The 18,769-nt window shown below is 39.0% G+C and overlaps 1 protein-coding gene across 6 annotated transcripts in view; it reads right to left on the bottom strand.

Annotated features, from left to right (window-relative positions):
- Musk (muscle associated receptor tyrosine kinase) overlaps nt 1-18,769 on the bottom strand; it is a 93,925-nt gene that overhangs the window by 9,560 nt on the left and 65,596 nt on the right. For 2 of the 6 annotated variants that reach the window (XM_042696505.1, XM_042696518.1), the window contains 3 exons: nt 6,996-7,259; nt 4,460-4,635; nt 3,778-3,801 (listed from right to left, as the gene is read on the bottom strand). In XM_042696505.1, coding sequence (XP_042552439.1) covers nt 3,778-3,801; nt 4,460-4,635; nt 6,996-7,259 — 464 coding nt within the window. The remainder of the gene's footprint in view (nt 1-3,777; nt 3,802-4,459; nt 4,636-6,995; nt 7,260-18,769) is intronic. The other 4 variants (XM_042696511.1, XM_042696524.1, XM_042696534.1 and 1 more) reach the window with 2 other exon arrangements.

Here is an 18,769-nt window from a genome sequence, read left to right as displayed (position 1 = left end):
GTGTGAGGTTAGCAGTGTAATCTCCTTTATAAGTGTTAGGATATGTTTTTACAAAAACATCAAAGTACATTTTAATGACATGTTGAAAGAAAAATCTGTGATGGCTCAGTAAGGTTTATTTTTTTAGGCAAAGGCTCTAGAACTTAAGTGACTTTCCCAATTCTAAGATTCATTTTTTAAATGTGACATGCTTTGAAAACAACTTGCTGTCTGTATAGATTTAAATACTTGATCCTTTTAGAATAGTTTTGCTGTTATTTCTTAAAATAATTACTTCAGATCTGTTTGCTATGGTCTTCCCTAGCACTGTGCTACTTATTTCTTTGGGTCTAAACAATTAGTTTGGATTTCTGTTCACTTGACTTTTTACCATTTTTCTTTTCCTTTGTATCTTTCTCTTCTCTGATTCATGTTATCTCTCATTTTTTCCCTCCAAACACTGAGGAAGTATATTCAGTCATTCGCCCACAACTTAATGCATTCATTAAATCGGTATTGTTAGTAAGGTGCCAGAAATACTGTGATGGTGGTGCCAAGTCTTTGTGATGGGAAAAAAGGTCCAGATAGATCATTTCAATAAAATGTAGGAGTTCGTTATAAGGGTAGTGAGAACAGGATGCTCATGAACACACGGGGCAGTATCCAATCAGATTTAGGCATACAGGGTAGGTTTTCTAAAGTAAATTTAAGTTGTAAGGAATGAGCAAGTAGTAACCAGATGAAAGGTGCTATTGTCTAAATGTTGTGTCCCTTGAAAAGTTGAGGAAGAAAAGTCCTCATTGATGGGATTCATTCACTTATAAATGTGGACCTAGACAAATCTTTTCCCCTTGTGCGTGGAGGTGGAAGTGAGAAGACAGCTATGTTCACAGCTATGTCTGTGACATCTGTGTCTGTGGCCTTCACCTGACACTAAACTTTCCAGTGCCTTGATCTTGGATATCCGGTCTCCAGAACTCTGAGAAATGAATTACAGTTGTTTATAAGCCACCTGCTCTATGGTGTCTTGGTATAGTATCCAGCACAGTCTGAGATGAAAGTATTATATGTAAGGGGTTAAATGGATGATGGTGCTAGGGAATGGGATAGGTTCAGGATGGGGAGATGGTGTCTACACCAAAGAAATAGTGTGAAGATGGATTCAACCAAGCTGTTAATGGTATGTTCCTGCAGTACACCTAACAATTTTATCGTTTGAGTTAGGGTGTATCTACAGGCTACAAATACAAGGTTCAGGTCACAAAAGGTCTTGCATGCCAATCTAAGTGATACAAACATTGATCAGCAATAAATGGAGAAAATGAAGTAAATGAACCTCCTTAGAAGTCATCAATTACAATAGAATGTGAAAAGGTAGTGACAGCTATTCAAGAAGGAATCAGTTAAACAATCAGATAAACCTTATTATACTGGAGGTCCTGGGGAAGAAAACTGATAGGGAAGAAAAGCCAAGTGTAGCAGGTACAAACCTAGGCTCTGAAGACAGAGCCAGAATCAGAAATATTTGAGTTCAAACCCTGGCTCATTCTCATACCAAAGGAGTCAATTTGGGCAAGTTGCTTAGTTTGCTTTCTCATATAGAGAAATATGTAGGATGGATTACATTCATAGGACTTCATTTCATAGGGATGGTTGGGTATACTAGGAGAGGTAATTAGCCTAGCACAGTGATGGGTTTGCCAAGCATAGTTATTAACTCCCCATGTACATGTGGGGAGAATAAAGATGAAAGGGAAGAAAGAATCAGAGAAAAAAGCAAATCATTACAAGAACAAGCCAGATTATAGTTCTTTTGCCACTGAATCTTTGAAACAGAAGATGATTCAGGGCTGAGTGCTTCTGTAAAATATGTGAAATCCCACAGAAGAGACAAACAGAACACTTAGCCGATTTTGCATTTCTAATATAAATAGGACAAAGGCATTACATGATCCTAAAGACAAAGAAGCTTCAAATCTCGAAAGTGTGGAAATTTAGTTCTTGTGCTCAAGAACTAAACCCCTCAATTCCAAGTTGTACCCCAGACCAGATTCATCAGAATATATGTGTGACTCAGGAAACCATACTTTTAAAGCTTTCCAGTTGATTTCAATGTGTAGACTATGTGAAGAGCTACATGGAGCCAGGCATGGTGGCATATATATGTAATCCCAGGATTTAGGAAGCAGAAGCAGCATAATCATGAATTCAAGCCCAGTTTGGGCTTCACAGTGAATTCTAGGCTAGCCTGAGTGATATAGAGAGTCTCTCTCTCTCTCTCTCTCTCTCTCTCTCTCTCTCTCTCTCTCTCTCTCTCTCTCTCTCTTTCTCTCTCTCTCTCTCTCTCACTCAAAGTAGGGTCTGGCCTGGCCTAGTGGCTCAGTCTATAATCCTAGCTACTACTTGAAAGGTAGAAATCTGGGGATCATAGTTTGAGCCCAGCCTGATCATAAAAGTTCATGAGACTTTATCTCAGCCAATGGCTGGGTGTGGTGGAATATGCCTGTTAATCTTCAGGTGTGGAGAAAGCACAATGATGTAATAGTGAGCACTTGCCATCCCAGAGAAAAAGGGAAGCTTAGAAAGGTGGATCACAATCCAGCCTAGCCTAGGCATAAACAGAGCCTGTACTTTATAACTAACGCACAAAAAGGAAATGGAGTGGTAGCTCAATGGATGCCTCAGGAGTACCTGTTAGCAAGCATGAGACCCTGAGTTCATATTTCAAGGCCTAGGTTTGATTCCCAGCACTGCAAAAAAATAAAAAAGCAGAAAGAAAGCAAGAGAGAGAGAGAGAGAGAGAGAAAGGAAGAAAGACAGAAAGAAGGAAGGAAGAAAAGAAAGACAGAAAAGCAGAAATGGAAACTCATTCAATTTAACAACTAGTATGTTACAGAAAAATGATATCTCATTAAAAAATTCCTACTTGTTAGTACTATGGCTACCTGGGTGCTGGTGGCTCATGCCTGTAATTCTAGCTACTTAGGAGGCTGAGATCTGATGATTATGACTTGAAGCCTGCCCAGGCAGGACTGTCTGTGAGACTCTTTAATTAACCACACACACACACACACACACACACACACACACACACACACACACACAAAAGTGGAAATGGAGCTGTGATTAAGTGGTAAAGTGCTAACCTTGTTCAAAAAGCTCAGCAATAGTGCCCAGGCCCTGAATTCAAGCTTAGGAACAGGACCAAAAAAAAAATTAGTATGACTAATTCTAGAAGTAGGAAACATTTTTGGAAAAGGTAGGATTATATTTGAGTTTTCTTCTTGTTAATTTTTTGTGTTATCTAGAAAAAAACTATGGAATTATTATAAAAATACTCAGCAATCAATATTAAGAACTCACTCTGTCAAAATTCAGAGTACCTATCTCCCAAAAATAATTTGTCCAAATAAAGATCATGAATTAGCTCACTGAAGAAATGAGTGTCTTCATCTGTATGTCATTAAATAACGCAAAATCATAAATGCAAAATCAGAAGGCAACATTTTGCAGTTGGCTTGTCTTATAGGCATATGAGACATAGAATAGCTAAGAAACTTGAGGTTGAGGATATTACTCATATCTTTTATTGGGATGAGTATTTTTCATGACCTAAACAGAAGATGTAAGCTTCCTTCATGCTCCACTTTCAGTGAGTTATGGTGGAAATAACCTCTTTGAGAGGCCGAGAGGCGCTAAGTATTCTGTTCTGACTGTCATAAAGTATGAGTGTAAATATGCATGCATAAATTCAATACATACACATAAGGTTTCAAAGGCACAAACAGAATTACTTACTTGTTAGGTTTTCTTTTTTATAATCTAAAGGGGAAAGGATAAAAATTTGTTTTAAGTGAGCGTATGGATACCTTGTGAATTCAGTGAGAGTGTAAGAAATGTGACTTCTCTTTCAGCTTCTTAAGAGATAATTGGAAAACATTCTTTGCATTCAAATATGAAAATTGTGTTTTTGAAATTAAACCAGCGGTTAAGGCTGACAACATTGTTCCTTACGGAGGAAGCACATTAAAGCAACATGCAGCAATTCTGTTCTGTTTTGTAGCTCAGCATTTGCAAAAATATGCTTTATTTGTTCATGCATAAAAGCTGCTTGACTGGCTACGAAAGACAACTTTATTCCTTTATCCTACTCTTAAGACAAACTAGAGGTGTTTCTTAGCCACTTTTCTGCGCATTCCCGAAAATATTATAAGCTAAAAAGTCCCCTATGAACTAAGATGACATCCAAGCAGCAGTTAGAAATACCTGCAAATTTACTTTAGAACAAATAGAATATGTCTTCATGCTAACCTGTGCCCTTAGTATAGCATTAAGATTTTGTTATTAGGTATGAGAGAAAAACAAAGCAAAACAACATTTAGTAAAGCCCAAAGTATCAGAAACCTTAAGTTCACCATTATTTATTAAACATAGTAAATTTCTCTTAATTTTCAAAATCTTGGGGGAAACACATTGTTACCTAAATATGGCAGCCTGGTGCACGCCATGGGATCCCAGTGCATGCTGGGAAGCTTACTGCAGTCTAGCATGGAGAGGAGGTGTGTCCCAGATCCAGGGGGTCCTCGGTGGCTCTTTTCTTCCATCAAAAGCCATTCTTTTGCACAGAAGAGCTCCTTTACTGCTAAGCAATATTCCCTAAAGTATTGAATGTAGAACAAAACTTAATGATGAATCATGACATCTGAAAGGCAAATTTGCACTGGAGCTTAAATTTTGCCACTTGAGCTATGGCTCCAGTTCCTTTTGCTCTGGTTTTGATTTGATATAGGATCCCACTTTTAGCCCTGGCTAGCCTAGACCATGACCCACCTTTTTATGTCCTGTAGGTGGGATGACAGACATGAGCCATCACACCTAGCTTTTTCAGTTGAGTGTTAATTATATTTCCATTCATTGTACTATGATCTCTGCTTTTGCACAGATATGAACAAGTCCATAATTTTAAAAGAAATCACAGATTTATTTTGCATTGTGAAAAGTGAGTCAAAGTATTCAAGTAATTATTTCTTCCAATTTTATTAGAAATGATTGAGCACTCTAGTGGGAAAATGGGAAAAGATTATAAAGAGAAGAAAAAAGTTAAATTTTGTTTTACATTGCCAAGTACACTTAAGATCTTTCTTTTTCTCTTTATGTCTTCTTTTTTTATGGCATTGGGGTTTGAATCCAAGCCTTATGCTTATGAGGTAAGCATTCTACCACGTGAGCCACAGCTCCTACTCTTATATGTTTTTTATGGGGTCATGTGGTTTTGTAATTTAAAAAGAACACAATGACTATCATAAGAGAGAAACGTATTTTTAATCTAATTGTTATTTGTTTTAAGCTTAGTCCACAGTGTTAAACTGTATCAACGGTGTGAACAAGATATTATCCTAGTGGTCACCACAAATTAAGTTACTAGTGCTCAGGAGAAGGCTGACAGAATCTACTGTAACATTCCTTTGCTGCTTATACTGTTTTATCTATTACAAATGTGCTACTTTCCAGTTAAAGGATTTAACTATTGACCAGCATCTCCAATTTACAGTTTTGATGATCCTATGAAGAAGACCAAGAAACAGAAATCCTAACTAAAAAATATAGTATTCAACAGAGGCATTATTTCTTCAAATAACTGCAAGAATGTTTGAAACTATCTGTATTTCCTAACTTTTAGTAAGACAATTTTTACTTCTCACCTGCCTTTTCTCATTTTCTTTTTAGCCATAAGTCTAGCTTCTCCCTCTTGTCCCTGTTATTAATGAGAGAATTTTCTCAACACCAGAAAGTTTTAGATGCCAAGCCTGATTGTAATACAATCTTCTTAGATGATAAAAATTCTATTATTCCTACAGTGCCAATAACCCTCAAACTTTGTAATGTCTATTTAATGACCTTATTGTTATCTTTTTCTAAAGTGCCTTAACATCAGATAAATTTAAAATAGTTCTTAGTTTTTATCAAAACAGACATGGAGTTGGGTACCAGTGGCTCACTTCTGTAATCTTAACTATTCAGGAGGCTGAGATCTGAGGATCAAGGTTCAAAGCCAGCTTTGAAAAGCAGGCAAATCAATGAGACTCTTATCTCTAGATAGCTACCAAAAGTTGGAAGTAGGCTGTGGCTGAAGTAGTAAAGTACTGAAGTGGTAAAGAGCAGAAAAACTCAAGGGCAGTGTCCAGGCCCTGAGTTCAAGGCTCAGGACTGGCAAAAACAAAAACAAAAAACAAAAAACCACCACTACCACCAAGAAAAACAATAGAGGTGGAAATGTGCTGTGTTGTGTGTTTTCTTAAAAAACATTTAGGAAAGGCTATCTATCCAGTTTCTATGTATCCCATGCAGGTGACTGATCCTTTAATCTTTTAAACTTTGTTGCACTAATGAGGAAACTGAAATGTAAGCCAAAATATATATGAATACATCTAGAAAGGAGAATTGGCTTCTTCTACTGGATTCAAAAGCCAAGGCAATTCTTCTATTTTACATAAAAGAAGAAAAATAAAGGAAAGAATAATTCTAAGGAACATAAATGTGTGGATTTCAATTTCTAAGGGATATGGAAATTTTAAATATCTGTTCGTAACCTCCTTCCCAAATGAGAAAAGACTGTCAGTACTTAGAATATAAGGTGGCATGCATTTAACTTGATAATAGTATTTTGAATGATTCCATTTATTGACAAATAATGATAATGCCAACTTGTGGTGTCCTCTTTATTTTTCTTTGTCTTGGCCTATTAGTGAAGTCCAGGCTTGTTCAGAATATCTATTTGGTACGCAGCTGGGATATTGATGTAAGGGATTTGATTATGATAACAACGCTAACATGAATAATAGAATAGTTTTTGATGTTGTAGGTTGCCATCAGTGATTACAGAGATTCCTTCCTCTTTTGGTTAAAGCCAGAGTTTGTTTGCCTTTACTACTGCTCACAAGGACATTTTTGTAAACTTTTCTGATTTGCAGTCAGGACAATGGAATGTTATCTTTTACTACTATAGAAAGCTTTACCTGCAAATGGGGCTGGGAGTAGGGACCACTCCAGGGATGCACTCTTGGAAGACATGGTTGCACAGCAAAGCCTCAGCAGCTGGCCGGCAGAACGGGCTCACTGCCTTCAGTTCATTCCAGGCAGTGTGGACCAGTAGCTCTTGGGCTTCCTCTGGGTCCGCGTAGGAGGTGTTGAAAAACACAAAAGCATCTTTTGCCAGGACTGTGTCGCATACCTCCCCTCTGTACTGGGTACAGTAGCCTTTGTTATCTTTCTGTGGTTTACTGAAAGAAGCAACAGTCAACATTCTCACTCATGTGCTATTATTCCTTGGCATGCATCCTATATTTCTTTTTCTACTCTTACATCTGCATCACAGAACCAAGCTGGTTCTGTGTACTAGCAAATTGGTAGGAGCATTCCATTTGAAGATTATCTTTATTTCCAGCTGTAATTATACCATCTTTATCTACCTCCACGTGCTTTTATGGAGGCCAAATGTGCTAAAGGGTATAAGAAGCTTTAAAAACAGTCATGGGCTAAATAGATTAGGTATTTTTGTTATTTGACTTCTAGATAAAATTCTTCTGCACTTAGTTGAGTCAGTTCATATGCTTCTTACAAAGAGAAAAAAAATCCGTCTGCAAAACATGATCATCTTGATGGTTAACAAATGATGGAGCATACTAAGTAATCTGATCCAAAATGCTTGCAGCTTTAAGAAGATAGATTGTTTATTTGTTGTGATAGTTAAATTCTTAACTTGTAGAGAACTTACATCTTTATCATACCTTCCACACCTGGCCTCTCTCACTCACACATCTCCCTAGAATTTCACTAAGGAAAAAAGACATGAATGGAGGAGAATGGTATGGCCTTCAGGAGGTGCTAAGCAGCATCTTCAGCTCTGTTGTGTTCTCATTGTGTGTTGGAGGAAGCCCCTAGGTCATTGAGCCCGAAAGGTCCTTCTCTACAGAATGATGTAAACAACTATTCTAAGCTTAGATTGGGGAGTGAGATGGGAAGGCAGGGATGGTAAGGGGGAAACAAAGGAGGAGGCAGCAATGTTTGACAAGAAATGTACTCATACCTTGCTCATGTCATTGTAACCCCTCTGTGTGGTATTTTCACAATAAAAAAAACCTTATTATTAAAAAAAAATAACCAGGTGCCAGTGGCTCATGCCTGTAATCCTAGCTACTCAAGAGGCTGAGATCTGAGGATCTCAGTTCAAAGCCAGCCTGGGTAGGAAAGTCTGTGAGGCTCTTATCTCCAATAAACCACCAGAAAACTGGAAGTGGCGCTGTGGCTCAAGTGGTAGAGTGCTCACCTTGAGCTGAAGAGCTGAGGGACAGCGCCCAAGCCCAGAGTTCAAGCCCCATGACCGACAAAAAAAATAAACTCAGATTATTGTTTGTCAATGAATAATATGTGATGAAAACACCATAAATTCTGTAATGCTAGTAGGAAAAAAGGGTTAAAGACCTCTCTTAGAACAACTTAGGATGGAAAGATAATATGTAATAGCTTGAGAAAAAGGAAAGGTAAATAGGGGAAGGATATGGCTTAAAAGGACAAGTACATTGGGTAAGAGCAAAATATTCTCTCCATGTCTCTGCACTCAATTATTCTTTTGGGTTTTGATGTCATGTGCTAATTGCTAAATGATTTTTCCATAAATGCCAAAAACATATTCATGATTGAAACAAAATGCAGCTTCTTTGTAAAAGAAAATAAAACCAAGAAAAGTTCTTAAGAAAAGTTAATGAAGATAGCCTCAGAGTAAAAGACTCTTACCAAGTAATTAATATCAGTCTCTGTCTCTCTGAGTTTCTGTTTCTTCTATTAATAAAAGAAAGGTTGGAACAACCTCAGGGTGGCTAAATAAAATTGAATCCTCAATCAGTTTTAAGATTTAGCTATGTAACCAAGGAGATGTGAAAAAGAAAAAGGGAAAACATGACAGATTTTGAATAAAAATTAGATCTATTATTTTGGGTTTCTTTGGTAAAGAGCACAATCTTGTAAAACTCTCTTGCCTGTTGGACAAAACCACAGATACAAAGTACATGAGTCACTCTTAGTTTTCCATATATCTGCGCTGTTCCTGGGGTCATGAGCACTTGACTTGGGGCAACGTATCTGCTTGAATTAGCTTCACAATTCAAGCATATGGGTAGATATATAGAAACTAACATACACAGTACCTTTCCTCCCCTCTCCCTCTCCTTCTCCCTTCCCCCCACACAACTGCATGCTAATTATCTATTTATTACCTTAAAAAAATTTTTTTTGGGTCCAGTCATGGGGCCTGAACTCTGGGCCTGGGCACTGCCCCTCAGCTCTTCAGCTCAAGGCTAGCGCTCTACCGCTTGAGCCACAGTGCTACTTCCGGCTTTTTTTCTTTTTGCTTATGTGGTGCTGAGGAATTGAACCCAGGGCCTCATGCATGCAAGGCAAGCACTCTACCACTGAGTCACCTTCCCAGCCCTATTTATTACTTTTTAATCTACTATCATCGATCTATCTTTGTCTATCTACTTTCAGTGTTTTAGCTACTTCATTTCCCCCCCTATTTTCCAGAGACTTACAAACCTCAAATTTTATGTGGTAATTAAATGTTAGATGCATGAAATGGAGGAACATTGGGCCATTTTGTCCCTCAGTTTCCTGAACTCATCATTTAAAAAAATTAAGAAGGAGCTCTTAGCAACAACTGGAGAATGAGATGAGCGCACACTTTTCACTGGTGTTTCCTGTGGTCTTTTCCATGTCCTTCAATCTCTCCACAACCAGCCCAGATGTGTTTCTCTACCTTAGTTCTTAAGACTGCTATAGGGGCAACCCTAGAACCAGCTGGTCCCACTGCTCATTGGACCAGTGAGTCAGTGACCTGTGAATCAAAATGCTGATTATTCTGGAATACCTTGCCAAGATGATCTCTTTACAATTCTAGTTAATATTGCACATGGAGCTTGTTTCTGTTTTGCCTCCTGACAAACTAAACCTGTCATCTTTCTGTAAAAGTAATAATGGATCTTTGCTTGGTCTCATAACCCCCTTTCACCCCTATGCAGTCAAATGAACTCTGAAAGGATTCTCATTATACCGCATACCCCTCTTTCTCTTTTCTTCAACATATAAGCATCACCTTCAATAGAACACTTTACAGGGCTACCTTCCAGTTCATATGAAGGCAACACATAATACCACGTCAAGTGTTTGTCAAGATGACCAGCCATGCCCTGTTTGGGCTATGACAACCCCCTACTCTAGTGTGGCTACACATTGTCTCCTTCCTGTTTGGTGGAATTACAATTGACAGCCCCACCTCTCTTCTGGTATAGATAAATCCTCCCTTACCTAGTAGCTACCTTCTTTGCCCTTGAACTTTCCTAACAAAGGTATTGTCAGGATTCTGTGATGCTTCTTCCAAAACAGCTGGAACTATATTTATTTTTTTATGCCTAGTGTCTCTGTACATGATCCATTTGCTAAGCCAGAGGTGGACAAATACAGTATATGGATAAAAATTCTTTTAGCAATACTCAGATTAAGTATTGAACTAATAAGTTATGGTACAATGTTTAAATACTAGAATTTGGTCAATTATGACAAATCATGGTCACACATAATCAAAGCTAGTTTAAATTTTTCCATAATCTAAATCATGATCAACACTAATTTTCATGACTGGGTATATATACAGTATTTCTTAAGTCTTGTCAAAAGTAAAATGTTCAACTTTTTAACTTTAATTGACAGATATTATATACATATTATTTATCATATACAACAAGATGTTTTGAAATATTCATACACTGTGGACCAGCTAAATTATACTAATTCATAGATATGCTCTCTCACATACATTTTTTTGTGGTGGGAACATTTAAAACCTATTCCTAGTGACTTTTCAAGAGCATAATATGTTGTTAGTAACTGGAGTCCCCACAGTGTAAAACAGAGCTCCTGAACTCATTTCTACTATTGAACTGAAATTTCCTACTCCTTGCTTTTGAGCTAGTTTAGATCTCATTTTAAACATATGTATTTATTTTAAGTGTCTTTGTGTTTTCCTGAGAGCTAAGAATAGTATTTGCTTTTTAAATGGCTGCAAAAACTCAAAAATAAAATTATTGAATGACACATGAAAACTAAATGGAATTCAGATTTCACGCCCATAGGTGACATTTATTGGATCAGAACCATTTCCACCTTTCTGTGCAGTGTGTGGGACTTCACTTTGCTATATCAGCAAAGTGAAGCCGGGGAAATCAGGTCTGCCTTCCTGAGTAAATACCTGGCCCTTTACAGGAAATGTCTGCCAACTTCTGCTTGAAAATTCAGATCAAATATCATTTTCAGAATGCCTGATGCAATGTCCTCAGCAAGAAAGACATGACCTTATTTTCAAAAAACCCACATGTATTTCTTCTGACTAAAGTTAATACTCACTTATTATGTAAAATAAAAAGTGGTACAGAGAAGAAACAAAAAATTTAATTTCAAAATTATAGTAAGCAAATATATTAGGATTTCATGTAGGCATATTTGTGTACATGGAGATATAATCAGTGAACATGCAAAATGAACTCTGAAATACACAGTACATTCTTGTAACCTAGAAATTTACTTAGCATTATAATATTTGTATTGCCTATGCCATTAGTTATGTTTCAGAAGCATTGTTATTAACCACTTGTATCAGTTTATTTATTGTTTATACATTATATCAATAAGTATAAGGTGACTTAAAATAGTTATTCATACTTTTGTTCCCTCAGGATATCTTACTAAAAGTGGATTTATTCAGTAATTAATATAACCATTTTATGGTTCATAAAAGTAGCCAACTCAAAATTGAAGAAGTTGTAGCAATATTCTTTTTACTAGCAGAGTTTGAGAGTACATGTTAATTGCAAGTAAAAAGAAAATGGAACAAAAATTGCTTTGTTTCACTTTTTTTTTTCCTTTTTTTTTTTTTGTTGGTCATGGGGCCTGAACTCTGGGCTTGGGTGCTGTCCCTCAGCTCTTTAGCTCAAGGCTAATGCTCTACCACTTGAGCCACAGCACCACTTCCAGCTTTTTTCTGCTTATGTGGTGCTGAGGAATTGAACCACGGGCCTCATGCATGCAAGGCAAGCACTCTACCACTGAGCCACCTTCCCAGCCCCTTTGTTTCACTTTTGAGACAGGTTTTGCTACATAACCCAGCCTGGCCTCAGACTTTTTATGTAACCAAGGCTAGACTTCTCCTCAGCCTCCCAAGTGCTGAAATTGCAGGCATTCATCACTATTCCTTACATAAGACTATTCTTTAATTAGCATTTATTTAGTGACTAATAGAAGTTTTAACTTCCTTGCTTGAGTTTACTTGCATGTGGATGATCTATGTCTGTTCACTGGAATTTGTATGTTTCTATTATTATGTTGTTTTGGTCTTCGGGTCTGTTTTTGTGCCAGTACCATGCTGTCTTTGTGATTATAGCTCTGTAGTAGAGTTTGAAGTTCGGCATGGATAGCCCTCCCATATTGTCTTTATCCCCTAGAATTGTTTTGGCTATTCTAGGTCTTTTGTTGTTCCATATAAATTTTTGGACTGTTTTCTGTATTTCAGTGATGTACGTCATTGGGATTTTAATAGGAATTGCATTGAATTTGTATATTAATTTTGGAAGTATCACCATCTTTACTATATTAAGTCGGCCTATCCAGGAGCATGGGAGGTCTTTCCATTTCCTAGTGTCTTCTGCAATTTCTTTCTTTAACTTTTTATAGTTCTCATTAAATAGTTCTTTTACATCTTTGGTTAGGTTAATTCCTAAATATTTTATTTTTTGGGAGGTTATTGTGAATGGGGTTGCTCCCTTTATTTCCCTCTCTTCCTGTGCGTTATCAGTGTATAGGAAGGCAACTGATTTTTGTGGGTTTATTTTGTATCCTGCTATTTTGCCGAAGTGACTTATGATTTCTAAAAGTTTGGGGATGGAGTTTTTGGGATCGTGGAGGTATAGTATCATGTCGTCTGCAAAAAGGGATAGTTTCACTTCTTCTTTCCCTATGCGGATCCCTTTAATGTCTTTTTCTTGCCTTATTGCCCTGGCTAAGGGTTCTAGGACTATGTTGAAGAGGAGTGGAGACAGTGGACATCCTTGCCTTGTTCCTGTTTTTAGGAGGATTGGTTGTAGCTTTTCCCCATTAAGTATAATATTGGCTATTGGTCTGTCATAAATGGCTTTTATTGTTTTTAGAAATGTTCCTTCTATTCCTATTTTCTCCAGAGCTTTTAGCATGAATGAATGTTGAATTTTATCAAAGGCCTTTTCTGCATCTGTGGCGATAATCATGTGATTCTTGACCTTGGCTCTGTTGATATGCTGGATTACATTTATTGACTTACGTATGTTAAACCATCCCTGTGTCTCTGGGATGAAGCCTACCTGATCATAGTGTATTATTTTTTTTATGTGTTTCTGGATTCTGTTAGCTAGAATCTTGTTAAGGATCTTTGCATCTGTGTTCATCAAGGAGATTGGCCTGTAATTCTCCTTTTTGGTTGGGTCTTTGCCTGGTTTGGGGATGAGTGTGATATTGGCTTCGTAGAATGAGTTTGGGATAGCTCCCTCCTTCTCTGTTTCTCTGAAGAGCTTGAGGAGTATGGGTATTAGTTCTTCTTTAAAGGTCTTATAGAATTCTGCTGTGAATCCATCTGGTCCTGGGCTTTTTTTTGTTGGAAGACTTTTGATAGCTTCCTGTATCTCATTATAGGATATTGGCTTATTTAATTGGTTAACTTCTTCTTTGCTCAGTTTGGGTAACTTGTATTTCTCTAAAAATGCATCCATTTCCGCCAGATTTTCTTCCTTTAGAGAGTATAGCTTTTGAAAGTAGTCTGTTAGAATTGTTTGGATATCTTGGGTACGTGTTGTGATGTTTCCCGTGGCATCCCTAATCCTATTAATATGGGTTTCCTCTCTTCTTTTTTTAATTAATCTTGCCAACGGGCCATCAATTTTGTTTATTTTTTCAAAGAACCAGCTTTTTGTTTGGTTTATTTTGGTTATGGTTTTCTGATTTTCTAATTGGTTAATCTCTGCTCTCAATTTGGTTATCTGGCTTCGTCTAGTAGCTTTAGGTCCCATTTTTTCTTGTTTTTCTAGCTGTTTTAGTTGCAACATGAGATTATTTACTTGGTCTGTCTCCATTCTCTTGATGTGGGCACTGAGGGCAATAAATTTGCCCCTCAGGACTGCTTTTGCTGTGTCCCACAAGTTTCTTTGTGAGGTGTTTTCATTTTCATTGAGTTCTAGGAAATGCTTTATTTCTTCTCTGATCTCTTCTGTTACCCAGGCCTTGTTAAGGAGTGTGCTGTTCAATTTCCATGTATTAGAGAAATTTCTGCGGTATGCTTTGTTATTGAGAGCTAGCTTGATTCCACTGTGGTCAGATAGGATACAGGGGATTATGTCGATCCCTTTGTATTTGCTTAAGTTCCTTGAATGAACTATGATATGGTCTATTTTGGAGAAAGTTCCATGAGCTGCTGAGAAGAATGTGTACTGTGTTGTTTTAGGGTGAAATACTCGGTAGATGTCAGTTAATTCCGCTTGAAGTATGGCCTCACTTAATTCGGTAGCTTCTTTGCCAATCCTCTGGTTGGTAGACCTGTCCTTTGGTGAGAGTGGCGTGTTAAAGTCTCCTAGTATTATCGTATTGGGATCTATTTTATTCTGTAAGTTTGAGAGCATTTGTTTAACATATCTGGGTGCACCGATATTTGGGGCATATAAGTTGATGATGGTTATATCCTCCTCTTGGATTGTTCCCTTTATTAATACGTAGTGTCCGTCCTTGTCTTTCTGTACTGATTTTAATGAAAAGTTTATTTTGTCAGATATCAGGATAGCTACACCTGCTTTCTTATTGGGGGAATTTGATTGGTAGATCCTTTTCCACCCCTTCACTCTGAGTTTGTTTGTATGTTTGGCTGAGAGGTGGGTCTCCTGAAGGCAACAGATGGATGGGTCTTGTTTTCTGATCCAGTCCTCAGTTCGTTTTCTTTTAATTGGCGAATTCAGCCCATTTATATTAAGAGAAAGTATAGAGAGATGCATTGTTGTCCCTGCCATTCCGTTTTCCTAAGTTTTTCTTCTTTCCTTTCCTCCTGTGCTTGCTCAGTTAGACTTTGAGTAATGCCTGTTTGGGGCAGGTCCCAGTTCCTGGTTGCTTTCTTCAGGTTGTGTCCCCCCTCTTAGAATTCTTTGTAATGCTGGCTTAATGTTTATGTATTCATTTAGTTTTTCTTTGCTATTAAAAGTTTTCAGTTCTCCATCGAATGTGAATGCTAGCTTTGCCGGGTATATCAGTCTGGGTTGGCAGTTATTGGCTCTCAGGGCTCGTATGGTGCTTTCCCAGGCTTTTCTTGCATTCATTGTTTGTGTGGAGAGATCTGCAGTGATTCTAATTTTTTTCCCGTTGTAGTATAGCTCCTTCTTCATTTTTGCTGCATGCAGGATTGTTTCCTTATTATTCAGATCCATCATTGTTACTATTATGTGCCTCGAAGTGTTTCTCCTGGGATCTTGCTTGTTGGGTGTTCGATAAGCTTTTGTGATGTAGTTAAGATGGTCGTTTTTGAGGTGGGGAAAATTTTCATTGACTATCTTGTTAAATAGGTGTTGCATTCCCTTGCTCTGGAATTCCTCACCTTCGTCCACTCCGATTATGCGAAGGTTAAATTTTTTAGCATTATCTGCTTGCTCTTGAATTTCCCTTTGGTTTAATTTGAGTGATTTTTCCATATCTGTCACTTTTTGGTCCAGTTGGTGTATTCTGTCTTCTGTATCTGACACTCTACCTTCCATTTCATTCACTCTGTTGACCGTGGCTTCTATTGTGGTTTGCATGGTGGAAATGGATCCCTTTATGGATTCAATGTTGGTTCTCAGAGTACTGATCTCACCTCTCAATGAGGTGATATCAGTATGCATTACCTCTAATTTGGCGTTTATCTCACTTCTTACTGAGGTTTGTGCAGCTTCTATTTTTGCATCCAATTTTTGTTTGATATCCTGTATATCTTTTGATAGTTCATCCTTGTGCTCTTTCAATTTCTGATCCATTTCTCGCTTTATTTCTTGAGTCATTGCCTCCAGCAACCCTTGGATGTAGTTTTTGTCTTCCATTCCTGCTTTGCTCCCACTGGGGCTCTCCCCTGCGTGGCTGCTGGCTTTTGAGGTGAGCTTGCTGTCCTGGGTAGTGGTAAACCTTGTGATTTTTCTCTGTGATTTTCGCATGGGGGTTCAGGAGACTGCTCTTCAATCTTGTTTTGGTGTGTCTGTCTTTGCTTGGTTGCTGATTCTCTATTGGTAGAGAGAGTCTGTGCCTGATCTGGATTCTGTTGGGAGCCTATTTCCAGCTGCTATTCACTTAGGATTCTCAGCTCTCTGCTGTAGCAATTCCCGCCTTTGGAAGGGTTGAGCAGCCTAGACTGCTTGTGTTTGCTCCTGCGGGTGCTCTTGGGAAGATCAGATGCTCTGGATGCACTCTCCCAAATACTGGAGTCTGCTATGGGCTCCTGATGTGTTTTTGTTTGTTTGTTTTGGGCTGGTTGTGGGCTTGAACTCTAGGTTTGGGTGCTGTCCCTCAGCTCTTCAGCTCAGGGCTGGCACCCTACCATTTGAGCCACAGCCCCACTTCTGACCCTTTTTGCTTTGTTCAGGCGCCGGTCCCCTGGCCTGGTTCCGGCCCCAGCCTGGAGCGCGCTCGTTAGGCCTGTGCTAATGTGTATACCACCTTGGTTATGCAGCCTGGAGGACACAGTTCAAATTTCTTCTACTGTTGGTAGTCTTGACCCAGGGGCACTGTTCCTGGCTTGAGCATTTAAGCTCCCTTCCCGGGGCGCTCTTGCTCTGGCCTGGCCAGCAGAGTGTGCTCCACCGGCTGGTGGGGCTCTCGAACAGTTCCCAGTTTTAGTGGGTCCTGTGGTCCGGGTGTTGGGGTAGGGAGTCTAGGTCAGGGTCTGGGGATTCCCTCCAGCTCTGGTCTCCCTTGATGGATTCCCTGTCCCCTGATGGGTACTCACCCTGTAGGTCGTCAGTTGTTGTTGCAGTCCGTCAGTTGTTGTTGCAGTCCGAGTTCAGTTGGGGTGGTTGCGGGCTGGGTTGGGCGGCCCCCCGCCGGGTCGTTGCGATCGCGATTGGGCGGGTGTTCTGCGGACAGGTCCCTTTGTGGCGCTGCTGGTGCCGGGCGGCTTTGGCGGGATGGAGCCTCTCCGCTCCGGTGGAGAGTGATGGGTGGGGTGGGATCCTCCTGGAGACTCCCGGCTGGTAGGTTTCTCTGTTCCTGGCGATCCGCTGTTCTGCAATCCGGTACCTGGTGATCTGCAAGCAGCCCCCTGTGTCTCTGGGGCTCCGGCAGCCCCCGCCGGGCCGGCTGGCCGGCGGCTTGGCGCACTGCCGCGCGGCCAGTAAAGGTTGGGGGAGGGGTCTTCGCTCTTCTCTGTTCTGAAATTCTTCTTTTCCTCTCTTTCTTTTTTTGTTATTTTCCACCTCTGGTTTTTCTCTGAGTGTTCGTCTTTTTGTTGTTGTCGGTCTCTTGGGGAGATTAAAGGTTGGAACTCGAACTCTCTTTTTGGTTGGAGAGAGCTGTGGCGTTTCCCTACTGCCCCGTTGCCATCTTGAGAACTCCCCCTATTATGTTGTTTTGTAATTAATCTGTATGTGTGCCCTAGTAAAATATCAATTCCTCAGGTGTAGGAAAGACAAGCTGGTTTTATGTCTCCATTTCTAATAGAGTGTCAGGATTAGAATAATTAGTTTAAAACTGCACAGTGAGTCCCATACATATGGCACTCACTATCAAATGGCCAACATTGTATTTTAACTTTTACCATGGTCAGGCCACATGGTTCTTCAGATTCAGTGTGGAATTCTTAGGAGTCAGTACTTTGTCTCTTAAAGCATAAGTTAGTAACTTTTTAGAGTAAATAAATGCATCAAAGCTGTATGAGTTGGAACAAGATTTAGAACAAATCAAACTTTGTTATATAATACATTATTTTATTCCATAGAACTCAAATCAGTGGCTGGAGTTGTACACTTGCTCATTTTCTGTGGTAGATGGCTGAGAGCAGTAGTTACAGATCTGAGTTCTGGAGTCTCTGTACCTGAGCTCAGGTATAGTTTGTGGGTTGCCTATCTATGTGGTGTGGGCAATTCTTGGTGCATCCAGTCTCCCCTGTGAAAAATGGGAATGGGAATTGTTTGACACTGAAATGTCAAAATAAGAAAAATGGTGCTCGTAAAAGTACCATGAAGTTGAGCACTGGTGGCTCACACCATAATCCTAGGCTCAGAAGACTGAGATCTGATTGTGGTTCAAACTCTTATCTCCAGTAAATTGCAGAAAAAGCTGGAAGTGGCACTGTGGCTCAAGTGGTAGAGCTCTAGCCTTGAGCAGAAGTTCAGAGATAGCACCCAGGCCCATAGTTAAAAAATAAAAGGTACCATGAAACTTAATTGCAATTGTCACCATCATAATTATAATTATTAGTTGTTCTGATTTGATTCAGTTGTAAAATTAGTTGGAAATTCTGGCACACTTTATAGAGTTTTTATGATAGTCAATTTTGATTAGAACTGCATGTTCAACACTATAGTTTACCTAATATTACAAGATGGTACTCTATCTTATCTGTGAAGGAAGGTTTTGAAGTTGGTCCTGGATTCTATCACCAACAGCATTATTTACTAGTTGTGTAACTCTCCAGTAGCCTTAGTTAAAAAAAAAA

The sequence above is a fragment of the Dipodomys spectabilis genome, unplaced genomic scaffold (assembly GCF_019054845.1).
Source record: "Dipodomys spectabilis isolate Male_0828 unplaced genomic scaffold, ASM1905484v1 ptg000006l, whole genome shotgun sequence".
NCBI classification, from domain to species: Eukaryota; Metazoa; Chordata; class Mammalia; order Rodentia; family Heteromyidae; genus Dipodomys; species Dipodomys spectabilis.
Note: the sequence above shows the minus strand (reverse complement) of the source record. Positions and strands in the feature narration are given on the sequence as shown.